At 37.3% G+C, this 26,967-nt stretch overlaps 1 protein-coding gene across 5 annotated transcripts in view; it reads left to right on the top strand.

The window, feature by feature from the left end:
• Positions 1-26,758, top strand: part of PPP3CC (protein phosphatase 3 catalytic subunit gamma) — a 103,182-nt gene extending 76,424 nt beyond the window's left edge. The window contains exons 9-16 of one of the 5 annotated variants that reach the window (XM_086703465.1): positions 2,092-2,217; positions 2,947-3,018; positions 15,772-15,798; positions 16,715-16,796; positions 17,416-17,513; positions 24,343-24,372; positions 25,729-25,932; positions 26,356-26,758. In XM_086703465.1, the coding sequence (XP_086559591.1) occupies positions 2,092-2,217; positions 2,947-3,018; positions 15,772-15,798; positions 16,715-16,796; positions 17,416-17,513; positions 24,343-24,372; positions 25,729-25,932; positions 26,356-26,366 (650 nt within the window). In that variant the 3' untranslated portion in view covers positions 26,367-26,758. Of the gene's footprint in view, positions 1-2,091; positions 2,218-2,946; positions 3,019-15,771; positions 15,799-16,714; positions 16,797-17,415; positions 17,514-24,342; positions 24,373-25,728; positions 26,232-26,355 lie in introns of those variants that run through there. The other 4 variants (XM_025932916.2, XM_086703467.1, XM_086703466.1 and 1 more) reach the window with 4 other exon arrangements.
• The last annotated feature ends 209 nt before the right edge of the window (positions 26,759-26,967 follow it).

Raw genomic sequence — 26,967 nt, 5'->3', positions numbered from 1 at the left:
TGTATATGCAGGTGGGGAGTCAAGTTTAAAAGCAGTCCACAGTATACTCACTACATAACCTGAGCCTGTGTAAAGGGAAACTATGGAATGGCACATCTCATTTCAATCTGATTTGAATCAGTCATCTTAGTGTGTCCTTCAGTGGCTTCCTATTCATTTTTAAAAACACTTCTTTGGCTTAAGTTCTCCCCCAGCCATATAGTTCTTTACATCTCGTCATTCTTTTCTGAGTCTTAGCTGTCTAGCCACAACACTCAGCTTCTCCCTGACTCCATTGTTTGTTATTTCCTTCTTCCTAATATGCCCAATATATTAGAGACTTAGTTTTGTTCTTGTTTCTTCCATTGTGAATGGTGTGTGTTGCTTGTGTTGGTAACTTCTTCAAGGACACTTAGTGGCTATAGTCCTCATATTTGTGATGAAGACTGTCCCTTCTCCCTTTTTAGACCTCAGCTGGTAAGTGTGTCTCTTGATTGCACGGTGGATTTATCGGTGTGCTCAACTAAAACGTGCCACCCAAAACAGCAGTCATTTTACTGACTCACTGAACACCAGCTCATTTTTGGCCCATTCTAACCTGGTATTGATCTTGATTATTCCTTTAGCAAACTTTTAAAGTCACAGTCCAGTTTACTGGAATTTTCTCTTGACTTTGATATAACCGGTAACTTTATCTTGAAACATTCTTATTTTCCTTGCTTTTTCTCAAAAAAAATTTTTTTTTAGGAAAAAGAAAATGTGGCATCTGAACCAATGTCTGCTGGTACTCAATTACTCCCCACAGAAGTACTTCTTTTCTTGAAAGACAAGACCACTTGTCTTGCAAGACAATTCACTTCCCCTTTTCTTTTTCTCTCTCTTCTTCTGTTGCTTTTCTTTCTTGCATATTGGTACCAACAAGTAATTCTTAGTTCCAATGATTATGTGAAAGGTCCTTAAGTCATAATTTATAAAGATTTCTATTCCTATTTTTTTGTTTCCACTGGGAACGTACACAAAAACAATTTTTTTTATCCGTTCATTTATAATTATCCACTGTAAAGACCCACCTTTCACCTCTTTTTCCTGTGTAGATTGAGGGAATTATTGAGTAAAATATATGCATAATAAAATACATATACATGAAAACATTGTATCTAGTGGCAGGTTTTTAAGAGCAGGCAATCCTACTTTCATGTATTTTCTTCATGATGTACATTTTAGACAGCCAGTAATTTACATTTTGAGCACACTAGGCAATCATTTAATAAGCAAAGAAACGGGAACCAGGGAATGACCTGTACCTCATTTCTGGAGTACTTCATACCCGATTCTATTTATGATCACAATAAGAGTAAAGAGAATAATGCAAACAACATCACAGTGCTTTTGCTCATGGTGAAGTCCAAGAAATTGGATTTCAAAACTTTTAAAATATAAAGAAAATTAGTTTGGTACCACAGTATGTGTACAAATAAATAAACTGGTTAATTTAAACATTTATACAGTGCTAGCAATATACTGGCTGTGTATAGGAGAGATGGCTGTTTTAATCCTCTTTATATATGTAGATTATTTAATCTACTTTTGAGCCTTGTAAATTGCTCTAAGTTTACCATCTGTATCCCCCACTGTGAATTGATAATTGCTATGCTATAAACTCCCAGAGTTTATAAAATCTTTGGCTCTGGATAATGACTAGCAAAATAGGCTGTGTTCATTTAATGAAAAATGTTTGCCTTCAAAAGAGAGCTGTAATTGTAACCATTTGGCCTATAAAGGGAAATTATGACAACATTTTTCTAATGTGGAACCTGAGATTTCTATAGATGGTTACTGTGCAGTGGCCCTTTGAAGTTTCAGAGCTCAGTTTCTTTTGTACTTTTATTATATGGGATCTTCAGGTGACTTTGTTCCTTGGGGTAATTCTTAAAAGAATGAGGTGTATAAAATGCTTTAAGATTTTCCATCTGCTCTTAAATACCGAGGCCTGAATTTACAAATGGAGAGTAAGTTCCTGAATTCTGTTTAGTAGGTATGCAGCTGTATGAAGCATGCCAGTTGCTGTGTCATGTTCCTCTGTGCCAGATTCTCTTGCTTTTTCCTTTTTAGCTGCTGTGTTAAAATATGAAAACAATGTCATGAATATCAGGCAGTTTAACTGTTCTCCACACCCCTACTGGCTTCCAAACTTTATGGATGTTTTCACATGGTCTTTGCCTTTTGTTGGGGAAAAAGGTAAGGAACTAAAGCATCTGGGCTATCAGTTGTCTTAATTAGTAATGGAGTACACTTTTATATTTGCATGAGTCTCCTGATGGTTCAGAAATGTTTTTCTTAAAGTTATAAGAAGTATTTTCGAATTTTCTTTGTTCTCTACAAAGGTTTTTAAATGGTACTTGGTTTTTAAGTTAAAGTTCTAGTCGTTTATGTTCTTCTTATTGTAAATATCAACTTAAAATAGCTATCCTACTGTGATCAAGATGTTAAAATAACATAAGTCACTACACCATTCCTTCAGGGATTTCTTCAGTGGTAAAGATATTTAAAAAGAAAATACTGTCCTTAGAATTTCATTTGTGCACCTATACAAATAAGCTATGCAAATATAAAATAAGTCTGTTGGACATAGACATGGTGGCTTAACTTCTTTGTAAAGTGGGAAGAAATCTTTTCATGTACATATCAGTGAGGAAAAGGTTCTGGACAGCAGTCTCATGAAATCAAGTAATTAATGCAATAGAATCATCAAGACCGAACTTTCATTGAAGCAAGTAATTTCCCCAAATTCTATATAAACCCAAAGGTCTAGATTTAATGCTACTCTTTATGAATACTCTTAGTAGCATAATGACAAATCATTTTTGTCTATGTTTATTTAATGTGTATGTTTAGACAGCCACATCATTATAGAGAAAGTACCTTAATAATTGTATAAATTTTGGGTTATTTTGTCTTATTGTATAGTCACAGAGATGCTGGTTAACGTTCTCAACATATGCTCTGATGATGAATTGATTTCCGAAGATGAAATTGAAGGTAAACTTGCCTTTTTCTCATTTGAACTAGAAATGAAGAAGTTTTGGTTTTGGTTTTAGTTCGTTTTGAATAATTTTTTTGACTTATTAAAAAAGAATTATGTTCATTCCAGAAAAATTAAATTTGAAAAATACAGGAAACCGTAAGTAAGAACAAAAAAGTTACCTATAATCCTGCCATCTCATAGATATCCACTGTTCACATCTTGATGTGATATTGTGTTACCTGTCTTTTATCTTTGCATATATTTTCCCATTTTTTCTTTTTAACAAAAATGAGGTCATATAATAGTATCACAAACATTTATAGTTACTTATTTTGAGAGAGAGAGAGAGAGAGAGAGAGAGACAGTGCAAGCAGGGAGGGACAGAGAGAGGGGAGAGAGAGAATCCTAAGCAGGCTTTGCACTGGACATTCAGAGAGCCCAATGTGGGGCTTGAACTCACAAACCATGAGATCATGACCCGAGCTAAAATCAAGAGTCAAGATGCATAACCAACTGAGCCACCCGGGTGCCCCTATAGTTTTTTTGTAGACTAATTTTTAACAGTTATATAGTTGTCCTTGTTGATAATTTTTTTTTTTAATCAGTCCCCTGCTGTTGGATGTTGGATTTTTCCAACATTTTTGTTTTAAAACCACACAGTTTGGAAAATTCTTAAAGATAAATCTTTATACATTCTGTCAACAACCACTATTCATCACATGCCTAATATATGGCAAGTACTGTTTGGGTACTTGCATACAATAAGCTTATATTCGGGGCGCCTGGGTGGCGCAGTCGGTTGAGTGTCCGACTTCAGCCAGGTCACGATCTTGCGGTCCGGGAGTTCGAGCCCCGCGTCAGGCTCTGGGCTGATGGCTCAGAGCCTGGAGCCTGTTTCCGATTCTGTGTCTCCCTCTGTCTCTGCCCCTCCCCCGTTCACGCTCTGTCTCTCTCTGTCCCAAAAATAAATAAACGTTGAAAAAAAAAACAAAAAAAAACAAAACAATAAGCTTATATTCTAGTGGAAGAAAGAGAAACAATAGATAAGTGCAAGTCAGATGTTGATATATGGTATGAAAGAAAGGAAGCAATATTAGGATGTTGAGAATAACATTTTCTTGATTATTTTCATAGGATAAATTTCTAGAAATTATAATTTAAATCAGATACAGATAACCTCTAAAAGGTTGTACTAGGTTATATTTTTTGTGTGTGATGCATAGTTCATTGTGCTCTCTCCAATTATAGTTTTTATAATCTGGTGCTTTTTATATTTTAATTTGTATTTTTATGATGACTAATGAACATTTTTTGTTGTATTTATTGACCATATATGTTTTTCTTTTGTGAATTTGTCAATGCATACCTTTTGCCCATTTTCCTACTGGGTTATGTGCACGTTTATGTAGTAACATTTTGTTATATATATAGCCACGTATTTTTTTCCTAGGGTGTTGTGGGAGGTTTGATTTTAAATATATATTTTTTAATGTTTATTTATTTTGAGAGAGACAAAGACAGAATGTGAGCAGGGTAGGGGCAGAGAGAGGGAGACACAGAATCTAAAGCAGGCTCCAGGCTCTGAGCTGTCAGCACAGAGCCCATCGTGGGGCTCGAACTCACAAACCGCGAGATCATGACCTGAGCCAAAGTTGGACGCTCAACCTGGACGCTTAACTGACTGAGCCACGCAGGCGCCCTGAGGGTTGATTTTAAAGTTAGGTCCCAACTTATCTGAGAATGCAGAAGATTTTGGAAAGATGGTGGTACCTGAGTTCAAAACTCTGGCTGTCTCATTTTCCAAGCTGTGTGCTAAAGTGATTCACTCAACTGTTAGGATAAATTATCTACGTCGGGGAAAGCCTAGCCTACTTTGTGCAGATAGAGTCTTAAACATATTTATGTTTTAGATTCCACAGTGAAGGTGAGGAGCAGATGGAGCATAGCTTGTGAGTACCTTTATGTAAGATAAGAGATCACTAGAAGGAACCAATTCTTTGTGAGGGAAGAGTACAGACAAGGAAAATTAAAACGAAATAAAGAATTTAAGTTGGAGGAAGAGGAAGAAATAGATCTAGTAGAATTTATATTCAAATTTAAGTGGACATGGAAGTTATTGTGAACTCTATTATATGTATTAAGAAAGGATTCTTGGGGCGCCTGGGTGGCGCAGTCGGTTAAGCGTCCGACTTCAGCCAGGTCACAATCTCGCAGTCTGTGAGTTCGAGCCCCGCATCAGGCTCTGGGCTGATGGCTCAGAGCCTGGAGCCTGTTTCCGATTCTGTGTCTCCCTCTCTCTCTGCCCCTCCTCCGTTCATGCTCTGTCTCTCTCTGTCACAAAAATAAATAAACGTTGAAAAAAAAAATTAAAAAAAAAAAAAAAAGAAAGGATTCTTGATGATCATAAAGGTATGCTTATAAAATTATGCCAAAAATTGCATGCATATATATATATATATATATATATATATATATATATAAAAGGATTGCAAATATATATATTACAAAATTGCAAATATACATATTAAAGAATTGTTATAATAGCAACAGATTCAAAGCAATCTAAATGTCCCTCAGTGGAGAGGTGGGTAATTCAATTATGATATATCCATATGATTGGTTCTCTACATAGAATATTATTTTCTTCATGTAAACCTCCTTTGTCCCATTCTCTTCTAGTCAGCTCTTATTCAGCTTATTGTAACATCTTCATGGAAGACATTTCTGACCTCCCTGACTAGATCCAGTACCCCTGTCATGCTGTCTCATATCAACCTGTACCTCTCCTTAGCATTTGATAGAGTTGTAATTTTGCATTTATTTATATTATTGTAAGATTAATATATTTTACTCCCACTCAACTGTCAATTCCCTGAATGCTGGGACACAATTGGTTTTTGGTTTTAGGGCTTACCAGTATAGCCCTAAAGCCAAGTGTAGTGCAGTGAGCATGGTAAAGTAAATATTTGTTGAGTTAGATTCAGTGATATGAAGGGCAACTATTAAAAAAAGAATGGAGTAAGGCTATCAGTGCTAATATGGAAAATTTATTAGGTATTCTGTTAAGTGCAAAAGTGAATGAACAGAATCCTGTCATTCTCATTTTTTACAGGGTATAAAGATATCAGCTGATACATGCTTTCTAATTTTTTTTCTGAAAGGAAACAAAGAATAACCATCTAGGTTATAATGGTGAATTGAACACACCTCTAATTCCATTCCTTCCTGAAACCACACTAAAACCACAGTGCAATTTTGGTTTTATTTAAGTGATATAAATTAAGGATTTCCACTTTAGTAATATCAGACTAGATAGTGTAAATCAACCCTGACTTAAGATCACTGCAAAAGCTACACACAGGATTGTAAAATTTGCTTTAAAGGCATTCAGAAAGCTAACAAAGTAAAATAATTACCAAGTTGAGATCTGGAAAAAGGCATAAATCCAGAGAGGTAAAACCAACATTTGGGACTATTTGTCTCTGGAGATATTAATGAATTTCAAAAGAGAGGGAAAGAGGTTGAGCAGCCCTCTTGATAGAAGCTAAAAAGTTAGGGCTCATGGCTTGCTAAGGATGATGTGAGTGCTGGTAAGTTTCTCCTCATTGGTTTGGGATCCCAGAAGGTCTCATCCATGTAAGTAAAGGTAAGGGTGAACTGGAAATAGAACAGCCCTCAAAGGGACTACAGCTTACCCTCAAATCATTTCAATCCATGAAATTTAAATAAAGTAGCCCCAGGCGCCTGGCAAAAGCAAACCTCTCTAGGCTAAGATAACGTCATGTAGGGCCTTAAATTCCTACAAATAGCCTTTCAAATATAATACGTGGCTCACAACCAAAATAACTAGGCGTATGAGGAGATAGAACAACATGAATGAGAACCAGCAGAAACAGCAAAAAATAAAAACAGATGCCAGATTCTCCAGACATTGGCTTTATCAGACTGAACTTTAAAATAGCTATGCTAGGGGCTCCTGGGTGGCTCTATCAGTTGCGTGTCCGACTTAGGCTCAGGTCATGATCTCATGGTTCTTGGGTTCAAGTCCCACATTGGGCTGTCTGCTGTCAGTGAGAAGCCTGCTTTGGATCCTCTGTCCCCAAACCCCCTGCACCTCTCCTGCTTGCTCTCTCTCTCTCTCTCAAAAGTAAATAAAATAAAAAACATTTAAAATAAAATAACTGTGCTAAAAACAAAACCAAAACAATGATTACTGTGTTCAAGATCATAAAAAACTAGGTTGAAGGGGCACCTGGTCAAGCATCAGACTTCAGCTCTGGTCACAATCTCACAGTTTGTGATTTTGACCCCTGCATCAGGCTCTGCACTGACAGTACAGAGCTTAGTTGGGATTCTCTCTCTCTCTCTCTCTCTCTCTCTCTCTCTCTCTCTGTCTTTCTCTCCCCCCCCCACTGCCTCCCTGCCTCCCTCTCTCTCTCTCTCTCTGCCCCTCCTCAACCTGTGCTTTCTTTCTCTCTCAAAATAAGTAAATAAACTTAAAAAAAAAAAAAAAACTAGGCTGAAAATTTTGGCAAAGAATTGTGAATTATAAAAGGGGATGTAGCAGAGTTGATAAAGTACCAAAAGAAAATGCTAGGAAGGAAAAGTAAAATAAAATTTAAAACTCTGGACAGATGAATTAACAGATTGAATAAAGCTTAAACTGAGAATAAATGAACTAGGTAAGAGGTCAGAAAAAAACAATCTAGAATGAATGAATCATGAAAAGAAAAAAGAAAATACCAAAAAGAAAGCCTAAGAGACAGAGGATACAGTGAACAGGCATATCATCTGTGTGTTTAGAGTCCCAAAGAAGAGATAGAGTCAGGGACAGAATCACTATTTGAAGAGAGAATGGATAAAAATTTTCTAAATTTGTCAAGACATTAAGCTGCAGGTCGAAGAAGCTCTGTAAACCAAAGCAGAATGAATTTAAAAAATAATAATACCATCTTAAACGCATCATAGTAAAAGTACTTTGGATGACAAAAAAACTTGGGGTTGTAAATTCAAGCCCCAAGTTCGATGTAGAGATTACCAAGTAAATAAATAAACTTCTAAAACAAAACAAAACAAAACACTTCATACTTTGGTAAGAAATGGTGTTACAATTTAGAGTAACTTTCAAGAAAAGAGAGTTTTTTTAAGTATGTAACTTTCAAGGGGCACCTGGGTGGCTCAGCTGGTTAAGCATCTGACTTCGGCTCAGGTCATGATCTTGCAGTTCGTGAGTTCAAGTCCCACGTCAGTCTCTGTGCTGACAGCTCAGAGCCTGGAGCCTGCTTCAGATTGTCTGTCTCCCTCTCTCTCTGCCCCTCCCCCACTTTCTCTCTTTTTCTCAAAAATAAACATTAGAAAAAAAAAGTATATAACCTTCAAGTTTTAGAAAAAGTGGAACGATAGAAAAATAATCCAGAAGAATGCAAGAAGGGAGGAAAGGTACATATAACAGTAAGATAAATAGAATAAATTATCATGGTAAATGTTTCAGAAATTTTATTAAATGTAAATGGATAAAAGACAAATTATCAAGTAGGATTTTTTTTAATTTTGTTTGTTTTTTAACTTTATTTATTTATTTTGAGAGAGAGGGCATGTGCTCGAGCAGGGGAGGGACAGAGAGAGAGGGAGAGAGAGAATCCCAGGAGAATCCCACTGAGGGGCTTGATCCCATGACCATGAAATCATGACCTGAGCTGAAATCACGAGTTGGACACTTAACTGACTGAGCCACACAGGCACCCCAGACTTTATGTTTTATAAGAGACAAGTTCACAGCATAAGGATACAGAAAGTTTATAAGTAAAAGGAGAAGAATAAATAATATCATGCAAGTACAAACCAAAGAAAAGTTGTTACAGATAGAGTAATATTACATGAAGTAGAATCTAAAAAATAAGATGTAACAATTTTAAATGTATATGCAATTAAATAATATGGCTTCATAATATATAAAATGAAAAATAACAGAAGTATAATGAGAAATAAAAATATTCACAATGGGTAGTAGGAGAATTTAACACATACCTCTCAGTAATTGATGGAATAAGCAGACAGACAAAATTAGGAAGATCGTAGAAAATTAGAACAATGTAATTAATGAACTTGACCCACATATAAAGAACACTGCGTCCAACAGGTGCTGAATACACCTTCTTTTCAAATACACATAACATTTACAAAAATTTACAGAGCGAAAAGCAAGTTTCAGACGTCAAAGGATTAAAATCATAATGACTATGTTCTTTGACCACATGCAGTTAATATATAAATCAGTAACAAAAAGATAATCTAGAACACCCTCATAATATTGGGAGATTTAAGAATATACATGATAGGGGCTCCTGGCTGGCTCAGTTGATAGAACATGTGACTCTTGATCTCATCATCATGAGTTCAAGCCTCATGTTGGGCCTAGAGCTTACTTAAAAAAAAAAAAAAAAATGTATACGGGGCGCCTGGGTGGCTCAGTCAGTTAAGCGTCCAACTTTGGCTCAGGTCTTGATCTCATGGCTTCTGAGTTTGAGCCCCATGTTGGGCTCTGTGGTGACAGTGCGGAGCCTGGAACCTGCTTTGGATTCTGTGTCTCCCTCTCTCTCTCCCCCTCCCCTGCTTGTGCTCTGTCTCTCTCTGTCTCTCAAAAATAAATAAACATTGGGAAAAAAAATTTTTTAAGTATACACACACACACACACACACACTTGATAACCAATGAATCAAATAGCAGATGACGTTGAAAATTTGAAAGTATTTTGAGCTGAATGACTATGAAAAGTAGTACATATTAAAACTTGAGGACAGGCAGCACACCAGGCAGGCCTGGGTTTGGGGCTGGAGCCTAAACTTTGTGGCCATGTCAGCAGATGCTAACTGGTTGACAGCAGAAGAGAGGAAGTAAGTTATACTTGACCTTAAAGTAACAGGATGGTCAGAATTAAGTGAAAGAGATGCCATCTACAAAGAATTATTTAAAATTTTTATTTTTAAGTTTGTTTGTTTGTTTGTTTGTTTAAAGAGAGCATGTGTGAGGGGGAGGAGCAGAGAGAGGAAGACAGAGAATCCCAAGTAGGCTCCACACCTCTAACAGAGAGAGTCCCACACGGGGCTCAAATTCAAGAACCGTGGAATCATGACCTGAGCCAAAATCAAGAGTTGGACGCTTAACTGACTGAGCCACCCAGGTGCCCCTCCTTCAAAAATTTTAATCAGGCATTTGGCTTCATGTCCTGAGTTGCCCTTGAAGCAGAAAAGATGAATCATCACCCAGAATGGTTCAGTGTGTACAGCAAGGTCCGAGTGACTCTCCTCTGTCATGACTGTGGAGAACTGACCAAAAGATGTGAAAGTGGTCAAGCTTAATGACTAATCAGCTGCTTTTTCGGTGTGAGTTCTTCCAAAATGCATATAAAATCTTGCATATGTCTTAGTTGTAATGTTTTGTAAGGCATCTTCCACGAACAAATTAAGTTGTAAATTTAGTTCATCTTATACTACATTTGTAGTATAAAATCAGTGCTTAAACTCAAACCGATTTAAACTTGGGGGGGAACAAAAATTGGGTGTATCTAAAGCCATGCTTAGAGGAAAATTTATAGCTTTAAATACATATTTGGAAAAGGAGAAAGGCAGAAAGTCAGCATCTATCTCAAAAAGTTGACAAAGGGTAGATAGCACTTTACACCTAAAGAAAATAGATGTCGCGAAATAAAAAGAATATTGTTACAAAATAGGAAAAAAGATACAGAAAAGCAGTAATAACCAAATTGTGCTCTTAAAAGAGACTTAATAAAATTGATAAATCCCTGGTAAGACTTACCAAGTAAACAAAATGGAGACATCGGACCCTATAGACATTAAGAAAATAATGAGAATAGGGGTGCCTGGATGGCTCAGTGGGTTAGGCATCTGACTTCGGCTCAGGTCATGATCTCCCAGTTCATAGGTTCGAGCACCTTGTCAGGGTCTGCGCTGACAGCTCAGAGCCTAGAGCCTGTTTTAGATTCTGTGTCTCCCTCTCTCTCTGTGCCATCCCCCCATCAAAAATAAATAAACATTTAAAAAAAATAATGAGAATAAATTTATACCAGTGAATTTTAAAACTTAGATGAAATGGACAGATTCCTGAAAAACCTAACTTACCCAAACTGACACCATATAGAAAATCTTAATAATTACAGTCCTACCAAGAAACAGGATCTATAATTTAAAAAAAAATTTATGAAGAAAATTCCAGGTGAAGATAACTTCACCAACAGATTTACCAAACATTTAAGAAACAACACCAATCTTAAACAAATTCTTCCTGAAAATAAAAAGAAGAAATGCTCCCCTATAATTTAGTGAGGTTAGTATAACTATGATCCTAAAATGTGAAAGGACATTAATCCTAAACAAAACATCATCAAATTGAAACTAGCAATATACATAAAAGAATTCTGCCTCCCAACCAAGTTGGAAGATTTAACATTAGAAATTTAATCAGTATTACTAATGTAAAATCTTAATACTAGTGGAAATTGCGAGAGGGGTGTATGTGAACTCCATAGAGTCTTCACTACTTTGCTGAATGTCAAACTATTCTAAAATAAAAATTTTATTTAAAAAATCAGTATAATTCACTGCATTAAAAACCATCGATGTAGAGATAGCTTTAGGTAAGATTCATCCTTCTTTTGCAATAGATCCATTAATCTAGGCTTGGAGAGGAATTCTTTAACATATTTATAAAAGCCTAGGGGCGCCTGGGTGGCGCAGTTGGTTCAGCGTCCGACTTCAGCCAGGTCACGATCTCGCGGTCCGTGAGTTCGAGCCCCGCGTCAGGCTCTGGGCTGATGGCTCAGAGCCTGGAGCCTGTTTCCGATTCTGTGTCTCTCTCTCTCTCTGCCCCTCCCCCGTTCATGCTCTGTCTCTCTCTGTCCCAAAAATAAATAAACGTTGAAAAAAAAAAAGCCTATTGCAAACATCATATGGCAAGATGTTGAAAGTTCTCCTTAGTGATTGGGAACAGGTAAGGATGTCAGTTATTAATACCTCCATATAATACCACATTAGAAGTTATACCCAGTAGGGGCGCCTGGGTGGCTCAGTCGGTTGCGCGTCCGACTTCAGCTCAGGTCATGATCTCGCGGTCCGCGAGTTTGAGCCCCGCGTCGGGCTCTGTGCGGACAGCTCAGAGCCTGGAGCCTGTTTCGGATTCTGTGTCTCCCTCTCTCTCTGACCCTCCCCCATTCATGCCCTGTCTCTCTCTGTCTCAAAAATAAATAAATGTTTAAAAAAAAAAAAAAAAAAAAAAAAGAAGTTATACCCAGTATAATAAGGCAAGAAAAAGCATCATAGGGTATAAAGATTAGAAAGAGAGAAACAAAGCTATCATTATTTATAGGTGATTTGACTGTGTGTAGAGAAAATTCAAAGGAATTTATAGATTGTTAAAATCAACAAGGGCATGTAGCTGCTGGATACAAAGTTAATAAGCAAAAATCATTTGTGTTTCTATTACCAGCAACAAGCAAAATGAAATTTTAAAGGTGCCATTTACAGTATTCTCCCTAACAATAAATCTGACCAGTGGTGTGTGATACCTCTAAGCAACAAACTATAAAACATTATTAGAGAAATTAAAGGAGATCTAAATAAATGGAAAGAAATAAAATGTACATTGAGTTTTGGAAAACTCAATATTATAAAGATATGTTATTCCCAAATTGATCTGTGGATTCAGTACAAAGTCAACTATTAACAGACCATTTGACTGTAAAATTTATATGGAAATACTGAGGATAGATTCTAAAATTTGTATGAAAATGCTGAGGATAGGTTGTAAAATTAGTGTGGAAATAGTTTAAGTCTTGAAGAAGATCAAGGTTTACTGCAAAGCTAGAGCATTTAGGATTATTAGTGCAAGGACAGATGAGCACTGAAACAGAGTAGAGAATCCAGAAACATCACAGCATTTGTGGACACTTGATTTACACCAGAGGTGGTCCTGCAGAGTAGTGGGGAAATGATGGTATTTTTAATAAGTGTTTTGGGGATATCTGAGAAAAAAATTAAACCTGACTCATATCATATTTCAAACACAAAATAAATTCCAGACGGATTAATACATTCATATATGAGGGGCACCTGGGTGGCTCAGTCGGTTGAGCATCCGACTTCAGTGCAGGTCATGATCTCGCAGTCTGTGAGTTCGAGCCCCGCATCGGGCTCTGTGCTGATAGCTCAGAGCCTGGAGCCTGTTTCAGATTCTGTGTCTCCCTCTCTCTCTACCTCTCCCCCACTCATGCTCTGTCTCTCTGTCAAAAATAAATGAACATAAAGGTTTTTTTTAATAATTCATATATGAAAGGCAAAAAAATAAAGCCTCTAGTATTTATAATACAAAAATAAAGCCTCTAGTATTTATAATACAATATTTATAATCTTCATGACCTTGTGGGAAGAGGACAATTTCTTTTTTTTTTTTTTAATTTTTTTTTCCAACGTTTATTTATTTTTGGGACAGAGAGAGACAGAGCATGAACGGGGGAGGGGCAGAGAGAGAGGGAGACACAGAATCGGAAACAGGCTCCAGGCTCTGAGCCATCAGCCCAGAGCCTGACGCGGGGCTCGAACTCACGGACCGCGAGATCGTGACCTGGCTGAAGTCGGACGCTTAACCGACTGCGCCACCCAGGCGCCCCAAGGACAATTTCTTAAATACAGGTCACAGAAAACATTTACCATATGAAAACTATTGATAAGTTGGACTACATTAAAAGTAAGAATTTATATTTATCAAAAGACCCTTTTAAGAGTGTGAAAAGTCAAGGTACAGAGTGGGAGAGGGTATTTGCAACACAATCAACAAAGAGTTCACTTGAAGAATATATGAAGAACTCCAGGTCAGTTAGACGAGACTTGAATAAGTACGTCACAAAAGAGAATATCAAAATGGTCTGTGAAGATATAAAAAGATATCCATCCACATTAGTGATTGTGAAAATGCAAATTAAAACCACACTGGCTGATTCTATACAGCCACCAGATTGGCTAAAATTAAAGATGAATTAAAGATGACACCAAGTGCTGGCCTGGACGTGTAGCAGCGGGAATGCTCATACACTGAAATATAACTTCGTACGTCCACTTTAGTAGATAATATCTAACTTATCCAAAGTTGAACATATACATACCCTGTAACTGATGGTTCTAATTCTAGGAATGTACTTAACAGAAATAGTAAAGAGAAACGCATAGGAATATTCATAGCAGTTGAATTCACAATAGCCAAAAATTGGAATTAGACCAAATAACCACTGATGGTAAAAAGGAAAATTGTGGCATATTCATATGGTAGAATTGTATACAATAATGACCGTGAACTACAATGGGCAAAACATGGATCAGTCTTACAAACATAATGTTGAGCAAAAGAAGCCAGACACAGAAATACATATTTGATTGTTCTAAATACAGAAAGTTAAAACACAATGAAAACCATAGTGTTTGTGGATACCCACACGCTTACATGGTAAAACTATAAAGAACAGCAAGAAAGTGATTTCAATAAAGGTCAAGAGAGTGATTTTCTTTGGGAAGAGAGAGACATTTTACATTTGTTTTGTGCACTTTTCTGTATGTTTATCATACCTCACAATAAAAAAGTGATAAACCTAGAAAAATGTGGAGATTTTTATAGGAACTTCTAGAAGCTGGGAAACATGAATAATTTGTGTTCCTCACTTAGCTAATTCAAGAAAGCTAAAGTAATGTGGAATGCTGAATTATAGCACAGAATCCTCAAAAAGCAAAGGAATTGGTAGTACAATTTCTAGAATTGGGGACTGGGTTAGGGGGAGTAAGGGGATGGGCACTGAGCTAAAAAAAAAAAAAAAAAAAAAAAAGACTAGGTGGAAGCTGTTTCAAAGGCAGTTAAAATCCTAATTGCCACTGGGCAGTTGCCTCTCCTCCAGGTCTGGAGGCAAATCTCTAAAAAAAAGTGTAACCAAAGAATTTCTGGGTTAGGAATACAGCTGAGGGCATCATTACCTGGCCCCAAACCAGTGAATTAAGCAGCCATGTGCATCCTCAATACTGATAAAGAGAATTCCCTAACAAAAGTTCACCCTGATCACAACCTGTAAAGCTCCAAGTCTGCAGTCTACCTGGCAACTCTGAGAGCCTTTTAGGCCCTCATTCCTAATCAGGAGCCAACACCAAGGATTACCATCCACCTCAGGAAAGTCTTGGAGTCAGTCAAACAACAATACAAACAGCAAAAAACAATGTGAATGAACTTGAGATTCTCAAGAAAATATAAAACTTAAAAAAGGAAAACCTATAATATCTCCAAAAAGGTATAGGAACATAGTGAATCCATTAAACAAAAACATATTGCTCTTATTACGAGATTTGTAGGCTGTTCATTCTGTCCTTTGTTTTTTGTTCCTTGTTTTCAGCATCGTTTTGTTTCTTAAGTAGTATCTTTTTCTTTGTCTAATTTTATTTTCATGATTTGTGGGGATGGGATATGTTAGATAAAAACAGATGTGAAATTATGTAAAACTATAAACTTTAAGAAGTGGAAAACTGCTGACAAGAAATTTGTAATTTAATGTTCTATCATGATACCAAGGATGTCTCTTCTGAGCTGATAAAGATAGTAGCCTGCTTCTCTCATTGCATTTCACTTTGATTTTTTTTTCTCTCTTCCATGTAAACTTAAATTTCTCTTCTCATATTTCTATCTTCATCTCCTTGTTTCTTGGTGTCTCTTCTCCCTGAAGATCACTACATTTCAAGCTATCGGAAAGGTATCCGACTAAAATGTGCTAAGAGCTTACTACTCGCTGTCTGTCACACACAGTCTATTAATTTTATTGGATCTTTTTAGTTGTAGTTGAGTAATTTCAGACAGGCTCTCCATCCTCCCTTTCTGTTTTAATGTGAGTGTTTTCTCTGGACCTGCCATATAATTCTGCAGGATATTGAGAGCTGGAGGGGTGAGGAAGGAGAGACCATGTTTCTCTTTCTGACTTTTGAATGTGGTCACCTGGTGCATGCCTGGACCTTGGCTTCTCATACGTGAGCTGTTTCCTGAATCATAGATGGGAAAAGGCCATAAAATGTTGTGGTAACTTTTTTTGATGTTGCTTTATAAAGACCTTACCCATCATCATGATTTGTACCACACAGTTGTCTATGGTAGGCAGTAACTCACCAGTCTGTGAGTAAGTGAGGATTATAGAATGAAAGTAGCCCTCACTAAGTTCAGGAGAGCTAACTGTATATATGCAGAAGATAACTGCTTGAATCATCACTTGCCATTTGGCAGGCCAAACCCTGCATCCTAAGGTGGCCCACAGCATTTGCAAAAGAGGTCTTTGCTGTAGCAGCTGTCTTTGTTTATGTGTATATTTCATTCTTTGCTGTGTTCTACATTTCAGAACCACAAATAAGTTCCTACCCTTCATAGATCCATCCAGTCTGTCTTTGTTGTGACCCCTCCATTTTTACTTCCATCTTTTTTTCCCCCCTTCTTCTGGGTTGTTTTCTCTCTTGCTCCTTAGAACTTCCTGGGATTTTTATTTGTTTAAACAAACTTAGGCCTTGATTTCTTTTTTTAAAACAATAATTTCTTTAAGTTAGAAAGATACTTCATCCTGCATATTTTAAAACTAACCTTGTTAACACATTCTTTTAACTCACTTATTCTTTGTATTCTTTAAGGAGGCACTACAGTTCGAAAGGAGATCATCAAGAATAAAATCAGAGCCATTGGGAAGATGGCACGGGTCTTTTCAATTCTGCGGTGAGGATAAATCTATCATTACAGTATGGGATAAAAGTATTTTGAGAGACAATTAGAAGCTGATTTTAGAACAGTTTTTTTTAGAATTAAAGTGTAGTACAATTGGATAGGTCTTCAAAGCGGAGTGCAGATTGAATCTGACCTATCTATTAAAGTGACTAGAAATGTTTTGGCAAACATTCATTTGGTACAAGCTTAGGTATAGTGAATGGAGTGATTTAGTGTGAATTCTTGGATCCAGATTGCCTGTTCACATCCTGGCTCTACCTCTTCTTAGCTGAATGGTTTGGAGCCTCAGTTTCCTTGTCTGTAATAGAGTGACAATAACAAGACCTGCCTTATACGGTTATTAGGAGGATTAAATGGTATGATATATGGGAAACATTAGAACAGCGGCTGCCTATTAAGTACCTCTAATTGAGAAGCAAGAACTGGCTGGTGGTTTAAAATTGGAACATTTTCATAAAACATCTGTTTCTTTGGGTCAGGGAAGGGGTAGGAAGAAGGAGAACCTGTCCTCCATCTCTGTGCATCCTTTCTTAACTTCCTTCTAGTATCTTTGAACTGCTGAGTGGTGGACACCCTGGCGTTAATGCAGGACTTTCACCTTCCTTTGCAGGGAAGAGAGTGAGAGTGTGCTGACTCTCAAGGGCCTGACGCCTACAGGGACACTCCCTCTAGGTGTCCTCTCAGGAGGAAAGCAGACTATTGAGACAGGTGAGTCTGAGAAATACTGCTTTCATGGAATATGTGCTCCCATTACCCAGCAGTCAACATAAAATCTAAAATTAGGGCTTCTTTGAAGAAATGATACTGGAGCAATTGGACATCCATCTGGGGGAAAAGTGAATCTTGACTCTTCTCTTTACATATGAAAATTAATTCAAAATGAATTATAACTTAAATATAAAAGATAAAAACAATAAAACTCCTGGAAGAAAGGATGGAGAGTATTGGGGTAGATAAAAAGTCCTTATATAGGACACAAAAAGTGCTAACCTTAAAAGAAAAAAAATCAACTAAATTCCATAAAACTAAGAATTTCTAAAAAAAAAAAAAACTTAAGAATTTCTATTTACAAAAATATATGATTAAGAAAGGGAAAAGGCAAGCCATTAACTGAGAAAAGATTTTTTGCAATATGTATGTCTGACAAAGGGCTTGAATTCAGAATATATAAAGAACTACAAACTCAATAAGAAAAACACAACTAATGTTTTGTTTTGTAATTTTTTTTAATTAAAAAAAAATTTTTTTTTTTTTTTTAACGTTTATTTATTTTTGAGACACAGAGAGAGCATGAACAGGGGAGGGTCAGAGAGAGGGAGACACAGAATCTGAGACAGGCTTCAGGCTCTGAGCTGTCAGCACAGAGCCCGACGCGGGGCTCGAACTCACGGACCGTGAGATCATGACCTGAGCCGAAGTCGGCCGCTTAACCGACTGACCCACCCAGGCGCCCCTGTAATTTTTTTTAATGTTCATTTTTGAGAGAGAACAAGAGAGGCAGAGTGCAAGTGGGTGAGGGGCAGAGAGAGAGGGAAACACAGAATTCAAAGCAGGCTGCAGGCTTGAGCACAGAGCTTGACGTGGGGCTTGAACTCACAAACCGTGAGATCATGACCTGAGCCGAAGTCAGACGCTTAACCGCCTGAGCCACCCAGGCGCCCCACACAACTAATGTTTTTAATGTCAAAAGATATTAACAGGCACTTCACAAAAGAGGGTATCAAAATGGCCAATGAGCATATGAAAAGATGCTTAATAAAGTTATCTGGGAAATAGATATTAAAATCGCAGTGAGATGCCACTACATATTCACCAGAATGGCTAAAATTAAAAGTCTAATAACACTAAGTGTTGGTGAATTTATGGACAAGAGAACTAGATACATTGTTAGTGTACTTGGAAATTGGTTCAGCCACTTTGGAAAACTGTTGGGCAGTAAAGCAAAAACATATGTCTTACCCTGCAACCCAGCAATAAGACCTGGTATATATTGAAGAGAATCAGTGCGTATGTCCTCCAAAGGATAGGCATAAGAATGTTCACTGTGGCTTTATTCATAATAGCCCCAAACGGGAAGCAACCCAAATGTTCAGCAATAGTAGAATAGATAAATGTGTTCTATTTATACAATGGAATACTACACAGCAATGAAAAATCACGTTACGAATACATGCAAAAACAGGGTTGAACCTCACAGACATTATGGTAAACTCAAAAAGCTAGGCACAAAATGGCACAGACTGTCTGGTTTACAGAATGTTCAAGAATAGGCAAACTAGCCAAATGGTAATAGAAGTCGGAATAGAATGGCACTTCCTCTGGTGGGAGACTAATTGACCCCGAAGGAGCAGAAGGGACTTCTGGAGTAGTGGGGGTGTTCTGTATCACTCTCTGGGTAGTAGTTACACAAGTGTATTCATACATAAAAACGTATAGAGCTGTGCACTTCAGATTCGTGCACATGATATGCCTCACCTAATGTATATTTTATACCTTAATTTTGGGTGTTAGAATGTCTCAGAGAGGGAGTTTGCCTCTGCCTACAAGCCATGTTCTACTCCACTGCCATGTCACCTATCCAAACAGAGTGTCTGTTCTAAAAAGTGTGTGGGTGCTGGCTTGTAAGGAGAGGGCTTTATGGAACCCTGGAATGAAAAGATCAATATTTGTCAGAATAGACATAGATCTGGTCAAGCAAGACAATTAATTCTAGGCACAAAAACTGGAGTCGAAGCATTAGCAACTTAGAGTTTCACTGCTTTTTGCCCCCTTATTTTATTGAATTGTTTCTATTTAAGTTTTTTTTTTTTTTTTTCTTGTCATCCCATTACTTACAGGAATCCTTTCCATTTTGTGGAAAGTCCACTGATGTTGATTACTAGGAACAAGCCCCCTTTTCCCTTTTCTTTTTATAGGATTGATTTTCTCCTTCTCTTTCAAATTAAATACTGGAATGTTAGAGTTCAGCTATTTAGAAGGAGGAAATAAACATTTTCTCCTTAGAAGTATATAACTAATTTTCTTAATTTGTTTAGTTTCATAAAAAGGATCAGTAAACTATTTTAGATTGAATTTTTTCTCTCAAATAAATGTGCAGTTTCTTGTGAGGCAATACTTCCCACTGTTACTTTGGTAATTAGTCATGTGAGCTACTCTGAGAGCAGTTTTGGTAGGTTGGAATTAGTTGGAAACACCATGGGTGAAGAAGAAGGGAGTGTCTTCTACAGCCTTTCTTGAAAAGTTTTGGAAACTTGCTGATCCACAAAGTTGTTGTTTTAATCTGGACCTTGAAAGAGCCAATCAGAGATGAATAATGAAGAGAATTTTATAGATGTGTTGTTTGGAGATTTGTTTGTTTATAATCTTTGATCTGCCTTCTGTTCTCAGTCCCAAGTATATTGTTTTCTTCATTCCTAATTGGAATATTAGTGTTTTAATCACATAAGGTTTTTCATTGATAGACATCTTCAGGAATGTGTAAGAACAGAACTGAAGGTGGAGCCAGCTTTTTAGACCTCCTTATCTCTCTCACTGATTGACAGGAACTGAGCTTATTTTGTCATTTTCCCATCAGAGTCTCAGTTCTGTAGGTTCATTGGCAAACTGGAACATTAGCTAAAAAAGACCTTTTATTGTTCTTGTAACTTTTTTAAAAATTATTTACGTGATTTAATTTTATTTTTTAATATAATTTATTGTCAAGTTGGCTAACATGCAGTGTGTACAGTGTGCTCCTGGTTTTAAGGGTAGATTCCCATGATTCATCACTTGCATCCAACACTCAGTGCTCATCCCAACAAGTGCCCTCCTCAGTGCCCATCACCCATTCTCCGCTCTCCTCTACCCTATTGTTCCTGTAACTTTACTTGGAGACCTTTCAACCAACAATATCCCATATGGCCTTATAACATGCATTCACTTACATCTTACCTTGTTCCACGAGGGAATTGAGTAAGTTACAGTACACACATAATACAGGGAAGTAAAGTAAAGTAAAGAAGCTGGGAATTTGGAGCACAAAGGAAAACAAAACAAAACAAGCCAATAGCCACAACTTTTACTACAAGCTTCCTAATACCAAAATAAAGAGGAGTGCCAAGAACTGAACAGATTCACAAAGACCATAAAATAAAAAAATAGATTAGGTATAAATTGGACTGCATCAGAATTAACATTTGTGCTGCAAACTGAGCCATCATGAAGAAAGTAAAAAGACAAGCCATAGAATGAGTGACAATATTAACAATCATGCATTTGATAAGGGACTGGTATCTAAAGAATTTAAAGAACTCTTATAATTGAATAATAAAAAGACAACTCAGGCAACAACAGATGTTGGCGAGGATTCAGAGAAAGAGGATCTCTTTGGCATTGTTGGTGGGAATGCAAGCTGGTGCAGCCGTTCTGGAAAACAGTATGGAAGTTCCTCAAAAAACTAAAAATAGAACTACACTATGACCCAACAATTCACTACTAGGTATTTATCCAAGGGATACAGGCGTGCTGTTTCAAAGGGACACATGCACCCCCATGTTTATAGCAGCACTATCAACAATAGCCAAAGTATAGAAAAAGCCCAAATGTCCATCGATGGATGAATGGATAAAGAAGATGTGGTGTATATATACAATGGAGTATTACTCGGCAATCAAAAAGAAAGAAATCTTGCCATTTGCAACTACGTGGATGGAACTGGAGGGTATTATGCTAAGCAAAATTAGTCAGAGAAAGACAAATATCATATGACTTCGTTCATATGAGGACTTTAAGAGACAAAACAGATGAACATAAGGGAAGGGAAACAAAAATAATATAAAAACAGGGAGGGGGACAAAACAGAAGAGACTCATAAATATGGAGAACAAACAGAGGGTTACTGGGGGGGTTGTGGGCGGGGGGTGGGCTAAATGGGTAAGGGGCATTAAGGAATCTACTCCTGAAATCGTTGCACTATATGCTAACTAATTTGAATGTAAATTTAAAACAATAAAATTAAAAAAAAGAGAGGATTAACTCTAAAAAAAAAAAAAAAAAGACAACTTAATTAAAAAATGGGTAAAAAAGTTGAGTAGACATTTTTCCAAAGACATACAAATGGCCAATAAGCATGTGAAAAGTTGTTCAACATCGTTAGACATTAAGGAAATACAAATCAAAACCACAATTAGATGCCACTACACCCAGTAGAATAATAACAAGTGTTGGTGAGGATGTGGACAAATTGGGACCCTCATACGCTGCTGGTGGAAATGTGAAATGATGTGGTACTTTGGAAACCAATCTGGGAGTTCTTTGGATGATTAAACATACAGTTGACCTTATGAGCAGCCGTTTCACTTGTAGTTGAATACCTCAGAGAAATGAAAACGTATTCACACAAAGACTTGTACACAAATGTTCATAGCAGCATTTTTTTCTTTTTTTTAATTTTAAAATGTTTTATTTATTTTTGGGAGAGAGTACAAGGGGGGAAAGGCAGAGAGAGAGGGAACACAGAATCCAAAGCAGGCTCTGCACTGACAGCAGTGAGCCCTATGTGGGGCTTGAACTCATGAACCATGAGATCGTGACCTGAGCCAAAGTCAGATGCTCAACTGACTGAGCCACCCAGGTGCCCCAAAGCAGCATTTTTCATTAGAGCCAATAAGTGGAAACAGCCCAGATGCCCATCACCTGATGAGGTGGATAGTCACAGAATAGAATACTATTCAGTCATAAAAAGGAATGAAATACTGATGCAGGTTTCAACATAAATAAACCTTAAAAATATTAGACTGAAGGAAAGAAGCCAGTCACTAAAGTCACATATTGTGTGATTCCATTTATATGAAATGTCCAGAACAGGCAAATCTGTAGAGGCAGAAAGTAGATTATTGGTTGACTCTAGGATCAGGGGAAGGGAGGCGGGAGGTAAATAGGTTTCTTTTTGGGGTGATGAAAATGTTCTGACCACAGACTGTCCTGTTGGTTGTACAACTCTATATCAAATTGCACACTTTAAGCAAGTGAATTTTATGGTGTATGAATTATATTTCAGTAGAGAAAGGTATTTCAACAAAGAAATAAAATTTCAATAAATATAATAAAATAAGAAAAATATATATAAATATGAATAAATAAAATCAGTTTCTCAGTTTTATGGGACTATTTCTTATAATGTCCTTTAATGCAGGCTGGTATCTAAATACCCAATGCAAAAAGCAGTTCTAGGAGGACCCAAAACAGTGCAATACTAGTACATATTTTACCACATAGCTTTTAAACTCCAATTAGAACAACAATCTGTATACAGTTTCAGGCTGCACTTTGTTCGTCAGCTTTGTAATAGCACCAGTGATATACTGTTTGAAGGCACTATCATTTTCTTGTGGAAGTTTATTCTATTTGAGGAGATTAGGGAGGGTGTGACATTGCTTTACCACAGGCCTACAAATGGCTGACATATTTAAGCACTTGATAAATTGATTCCAAGTTTCCATTTTCTCACATTGTGATAGGAAGTTAACTGTCAGTTCTTCCAGTTTCTCCTCTCTTATTGACACATAAAACTTCAGGACAGCAAACTGTTACTGTTCATTATTCTTTCCTGACTTCTTTTTAAAAATTGGTACTGGAGGAACTGAGAGGGTTTTTCTAGTAGGATCTTTCTTGCTACAACCTGTGACCTTTTCATATATTCAAGTTTTTACTGTTTTAAAAAGATGATACTAGGAAACTTACCTGTTGGCACTAATCTTTAAATTGCTTCCTTTTCCATCACCGAAGGAGAAGGCCTTAATAATTGGCCTGCCCTCCTGCACAGTAAATGGAAGCCATATGGGTTGGAAATGTCAGCTTCTGCTGTATCTCTAATCCCAGATGGCAGGTGAATTTGTATCCAGGATTGAGTAGTTTTATGCCTTTGCCAGCTTAGTACTCCACCCCTGGGACAAGAAATAATCGCTCACTTATAACCCACGTTCCGTTCCCTTCCAAATGCTAGTCTGTTATTCAAAGGCCATTCATTTTTTTATTAAGTAATTAAAAAGGACAGTTGGACCCCACATAAATTGCTTAAGAGCAGGAAGTAGTTTTAAATAACTGTTTTGAATAGGTCCCAGCAACAGCTCATTTAATACCATCTGAGCTGTTAGAAACTAAAGAACAGTTGTAACGTTAAATTATTTGATTCAAGCTATTTTGATACGTGAATGTCAAGACGTAAATTAGCAGTTGGCTATTTAAAATAAGGAAAGCAACATAACTCTTGGTTGTTTGTAGTCAGCTTGACTGACCCATTGTCTTAGCTATGGATGCCATTAGTTTAAAAGGTTCCCATGCCACCTGAAATGTTAAAAATAATAGACCCTCTCCCCGCCTCACATTTCCCCACAATTTAGTTTCTCGCAGCAATCCTCGCTTCTCTAGTTGACTTTTGTTATGAATGGGAATAGGCTGAGGTGGGAGCCTGGGATGTCTGTGCTGGCAGCAATGCTGTTGGTTTACTCACTCTTTTTCTGTCTTCATTTTTGCATGCCACTGCTCCTGCCTCTTACAGCCACAGTAGAAGCGGTAGAGGCCCGGGAAGGTATGGCCATATTCCTGTGTTAGATGTGATCATGTGTCTGTCTACTAGTTTTAAAGAGCTGTGTCAACATTTGAAATCTTCAATTATTGCATCGTCAGAACTGTAACAGTGAGAAAAGAATTAAGTATTTCTAGGCATGCTCATAAAGTGTTTCCTCTGTGTCCTGTATTGGTGTTAATTTAAATGACTTTCTCCACAGTTGAAGTCCTCTCTGGGCTCTATCAGTTTTTGTTTTTTATTTTTGTAAAATGTTTATTTTTGAGAGAGGTGGGAAGGGGCAGAGAAAGAGGAGAGAGAGAATTCCAAGTAAGCTCTGCACGGACAGCACAGAGCCTGATACAGGGCTCGATCTCATGAACCTTGAGATCACGACCTGAGCTGAAATCAAGAGTCAGACACTTAACCAACTGAGCTACCCAGGTGCCCTTGGGCTCCATCAATTTTAATGCGATGGCTGAAGCTTAAGCAAGTGGTCATGAGGGATCAAGTGGTTTAATCCAGTAGCCCCTCCTTGTAGAAGTGATTTCTATTTGATTACTAGAGACTCAAACAGGTCAGCTTCTTTTTCTAATGATTCTAAAGGACATCAAGAACAGAGTCAAAAGTAGACAGGGATTTAGTTTAATTCATTTCTGAGGTTGCACTAAGGCAGTCAGGCTAAATTATCTTTGTTTCTAAGAAAACAAGTTTCAAGTAACAAATCCTCTATGAATCTGATGGTGAAAATCATTGGAATTGATAAACATGTGTTATAAATTTAATTGTTCTGTTAAGTAAGGTGATTGAAAATGGGAAGGCCTTCCCTTGGTGATACAAAAATTCAATTAGAAAGATCTCCAGAAGCTCTTTTTCAGATGGCTTTTAACTTACATTCAGCTCCTGGTCGTGCAAGACAAAAAGCTGTCCTTCTAAACAAAAAGATGAGCTCTTATTGGTACTTTTTTTGTGGCCAATATGGTATTTGTGCTAAAGTTAACTACTCTGTTTAACTTGTTCTGTTATTCTAGCATTGCCTTTTTTTCCTGACACTCAGCATGTTTTAGGCCCATAAGAAACTCTCAAATGTGTTACGGTTGGGAACGAACCTCTTAGCCATTTGTCAGGCGTGCTTCTGCCATGATTAATTACATAGAGCTTCTGTGAAAAGTACTTCCACAGTGTCAGCTGCCCTCTGAGCCTTAAGGAAGCAGTAGCTTCAGACAAGTCTGATTCAGATCAAATATTGCCTATTTACCTTCACCAGACGTCTGCTCCAACCCTGTATGGTACTCTCTAGGAGGTTGCTGTGTGCTAGCATGCTTTAAGCTTGTTGCTTTGCTGTCTAACTGAGCTCCTCCCTTTCCTGTTTTCCTGTAGCCATCAGAGGGTTTTCGCTTCAGCACAGGATCCGGAGTTTTGAAGAAGCCCGAGGACTGGACCGAATTAACGAACGGATGCCACCCCGAAAAGACAGCCAGTACCCTGACGGGCCAGTGAGACTGCCGGCACAGCCCAGCGCTGCGCACAGGAGCGACAGGGGGAGAAGAGCCAACAATGACACAGAGCCCTGCTGTGGCACAGGTGGATCGAAAACTTAAGAACAAATTTTATTTATTTATTATTGGAAAACAAAACAAAACCAACTTCAACAACTTAAACCTGGAGGTGCATTCATATATACTTAGCATTTATGCTGTAAGAAAGGTGACCATTTTATAAATTGTTTTTAATTTATGTTTAATATATATAAAAAGAGAATCTGTTTTGTTTTTCCCTTTTCTTCCTAATTTTTAGGAACTGATCTGATTGTCTGATACATATGTGAAGTCTTGTGCTACACAGGGGACCTTCCCCTAATAAAAGGGCCTTGGAAACCTCCACACTGGGCTTCTGACTTGAACTAGCCAGCCTTTTCTCCTGTTCGTTTGGAAGGTGATAGCTTTCATTTCAGACTAATAATAGTTTTTCAAACATAAGAGGGTTTTTTCTTTTCCCTTTCTACAGGGTACTGTTGAAGAAGATGGCTTGGATTTCACTGGCTAAAACTACTCTTCTTATGGAAAACTTGATTATAGTCAAACTTCTCAGTGAATAACCCAAACCCAGTGATTTTGAGGGCCAAGGAGAATGTTTTCCATATAACCTACTTTCTTCTGGACTCTCAATTCCTTTTAATATGTTCTAGTAAGACAAAATAAAAAGCAATGAGAGATTTTCTTAGAATTATTCAAAACCTGTTCTTCCAACCATGGGCATGGTTGGTTCAAACTTCCCTTAGAATTTTGGAGGTTTCTTATCCCAAATCCTTTTGCTTTCATTTTTGAAGCCCAGGTAATTTACCCAACTGCAAAGGAAGCTACATTTCTAAATATTTTATAAATGTCCTCCGTAGAACTTTCAAAAATAAGAGGTATTTGTGTCCTTCTGTGCGATTGTATCAGCTATTGCGTCTGTTCTCCCCATTGTCCTTATATTCCTGTGTCAGCATTTTAAAAACCAACTGGGGTAAAGGAAACTGACTAGGGTAGAATGATCCCCTTATGAATTGGGAGTCTTGCTAAAGGACATTGGACAAGTGAGGATTTCCTATTTTCTGTATCGGTTACTGGGATGTTT

Source organism: Puma concolor, chromosome B1 (genome assembly GCF_028749965.1).
Source record: "Puma concolor isolate L17-30 chromosome B1, mPumCon1.1.hap2, whole genome shotgun sequence".
Taxonomy (NCBI): Eukaryota; Metazoa; Chordata; class Mammalia; order Carnivora; family Felidae; genus Puma; species Puma concolor.
This window is presented reverse-complemented; position numbering and strand designations above follow the sequence as displayed.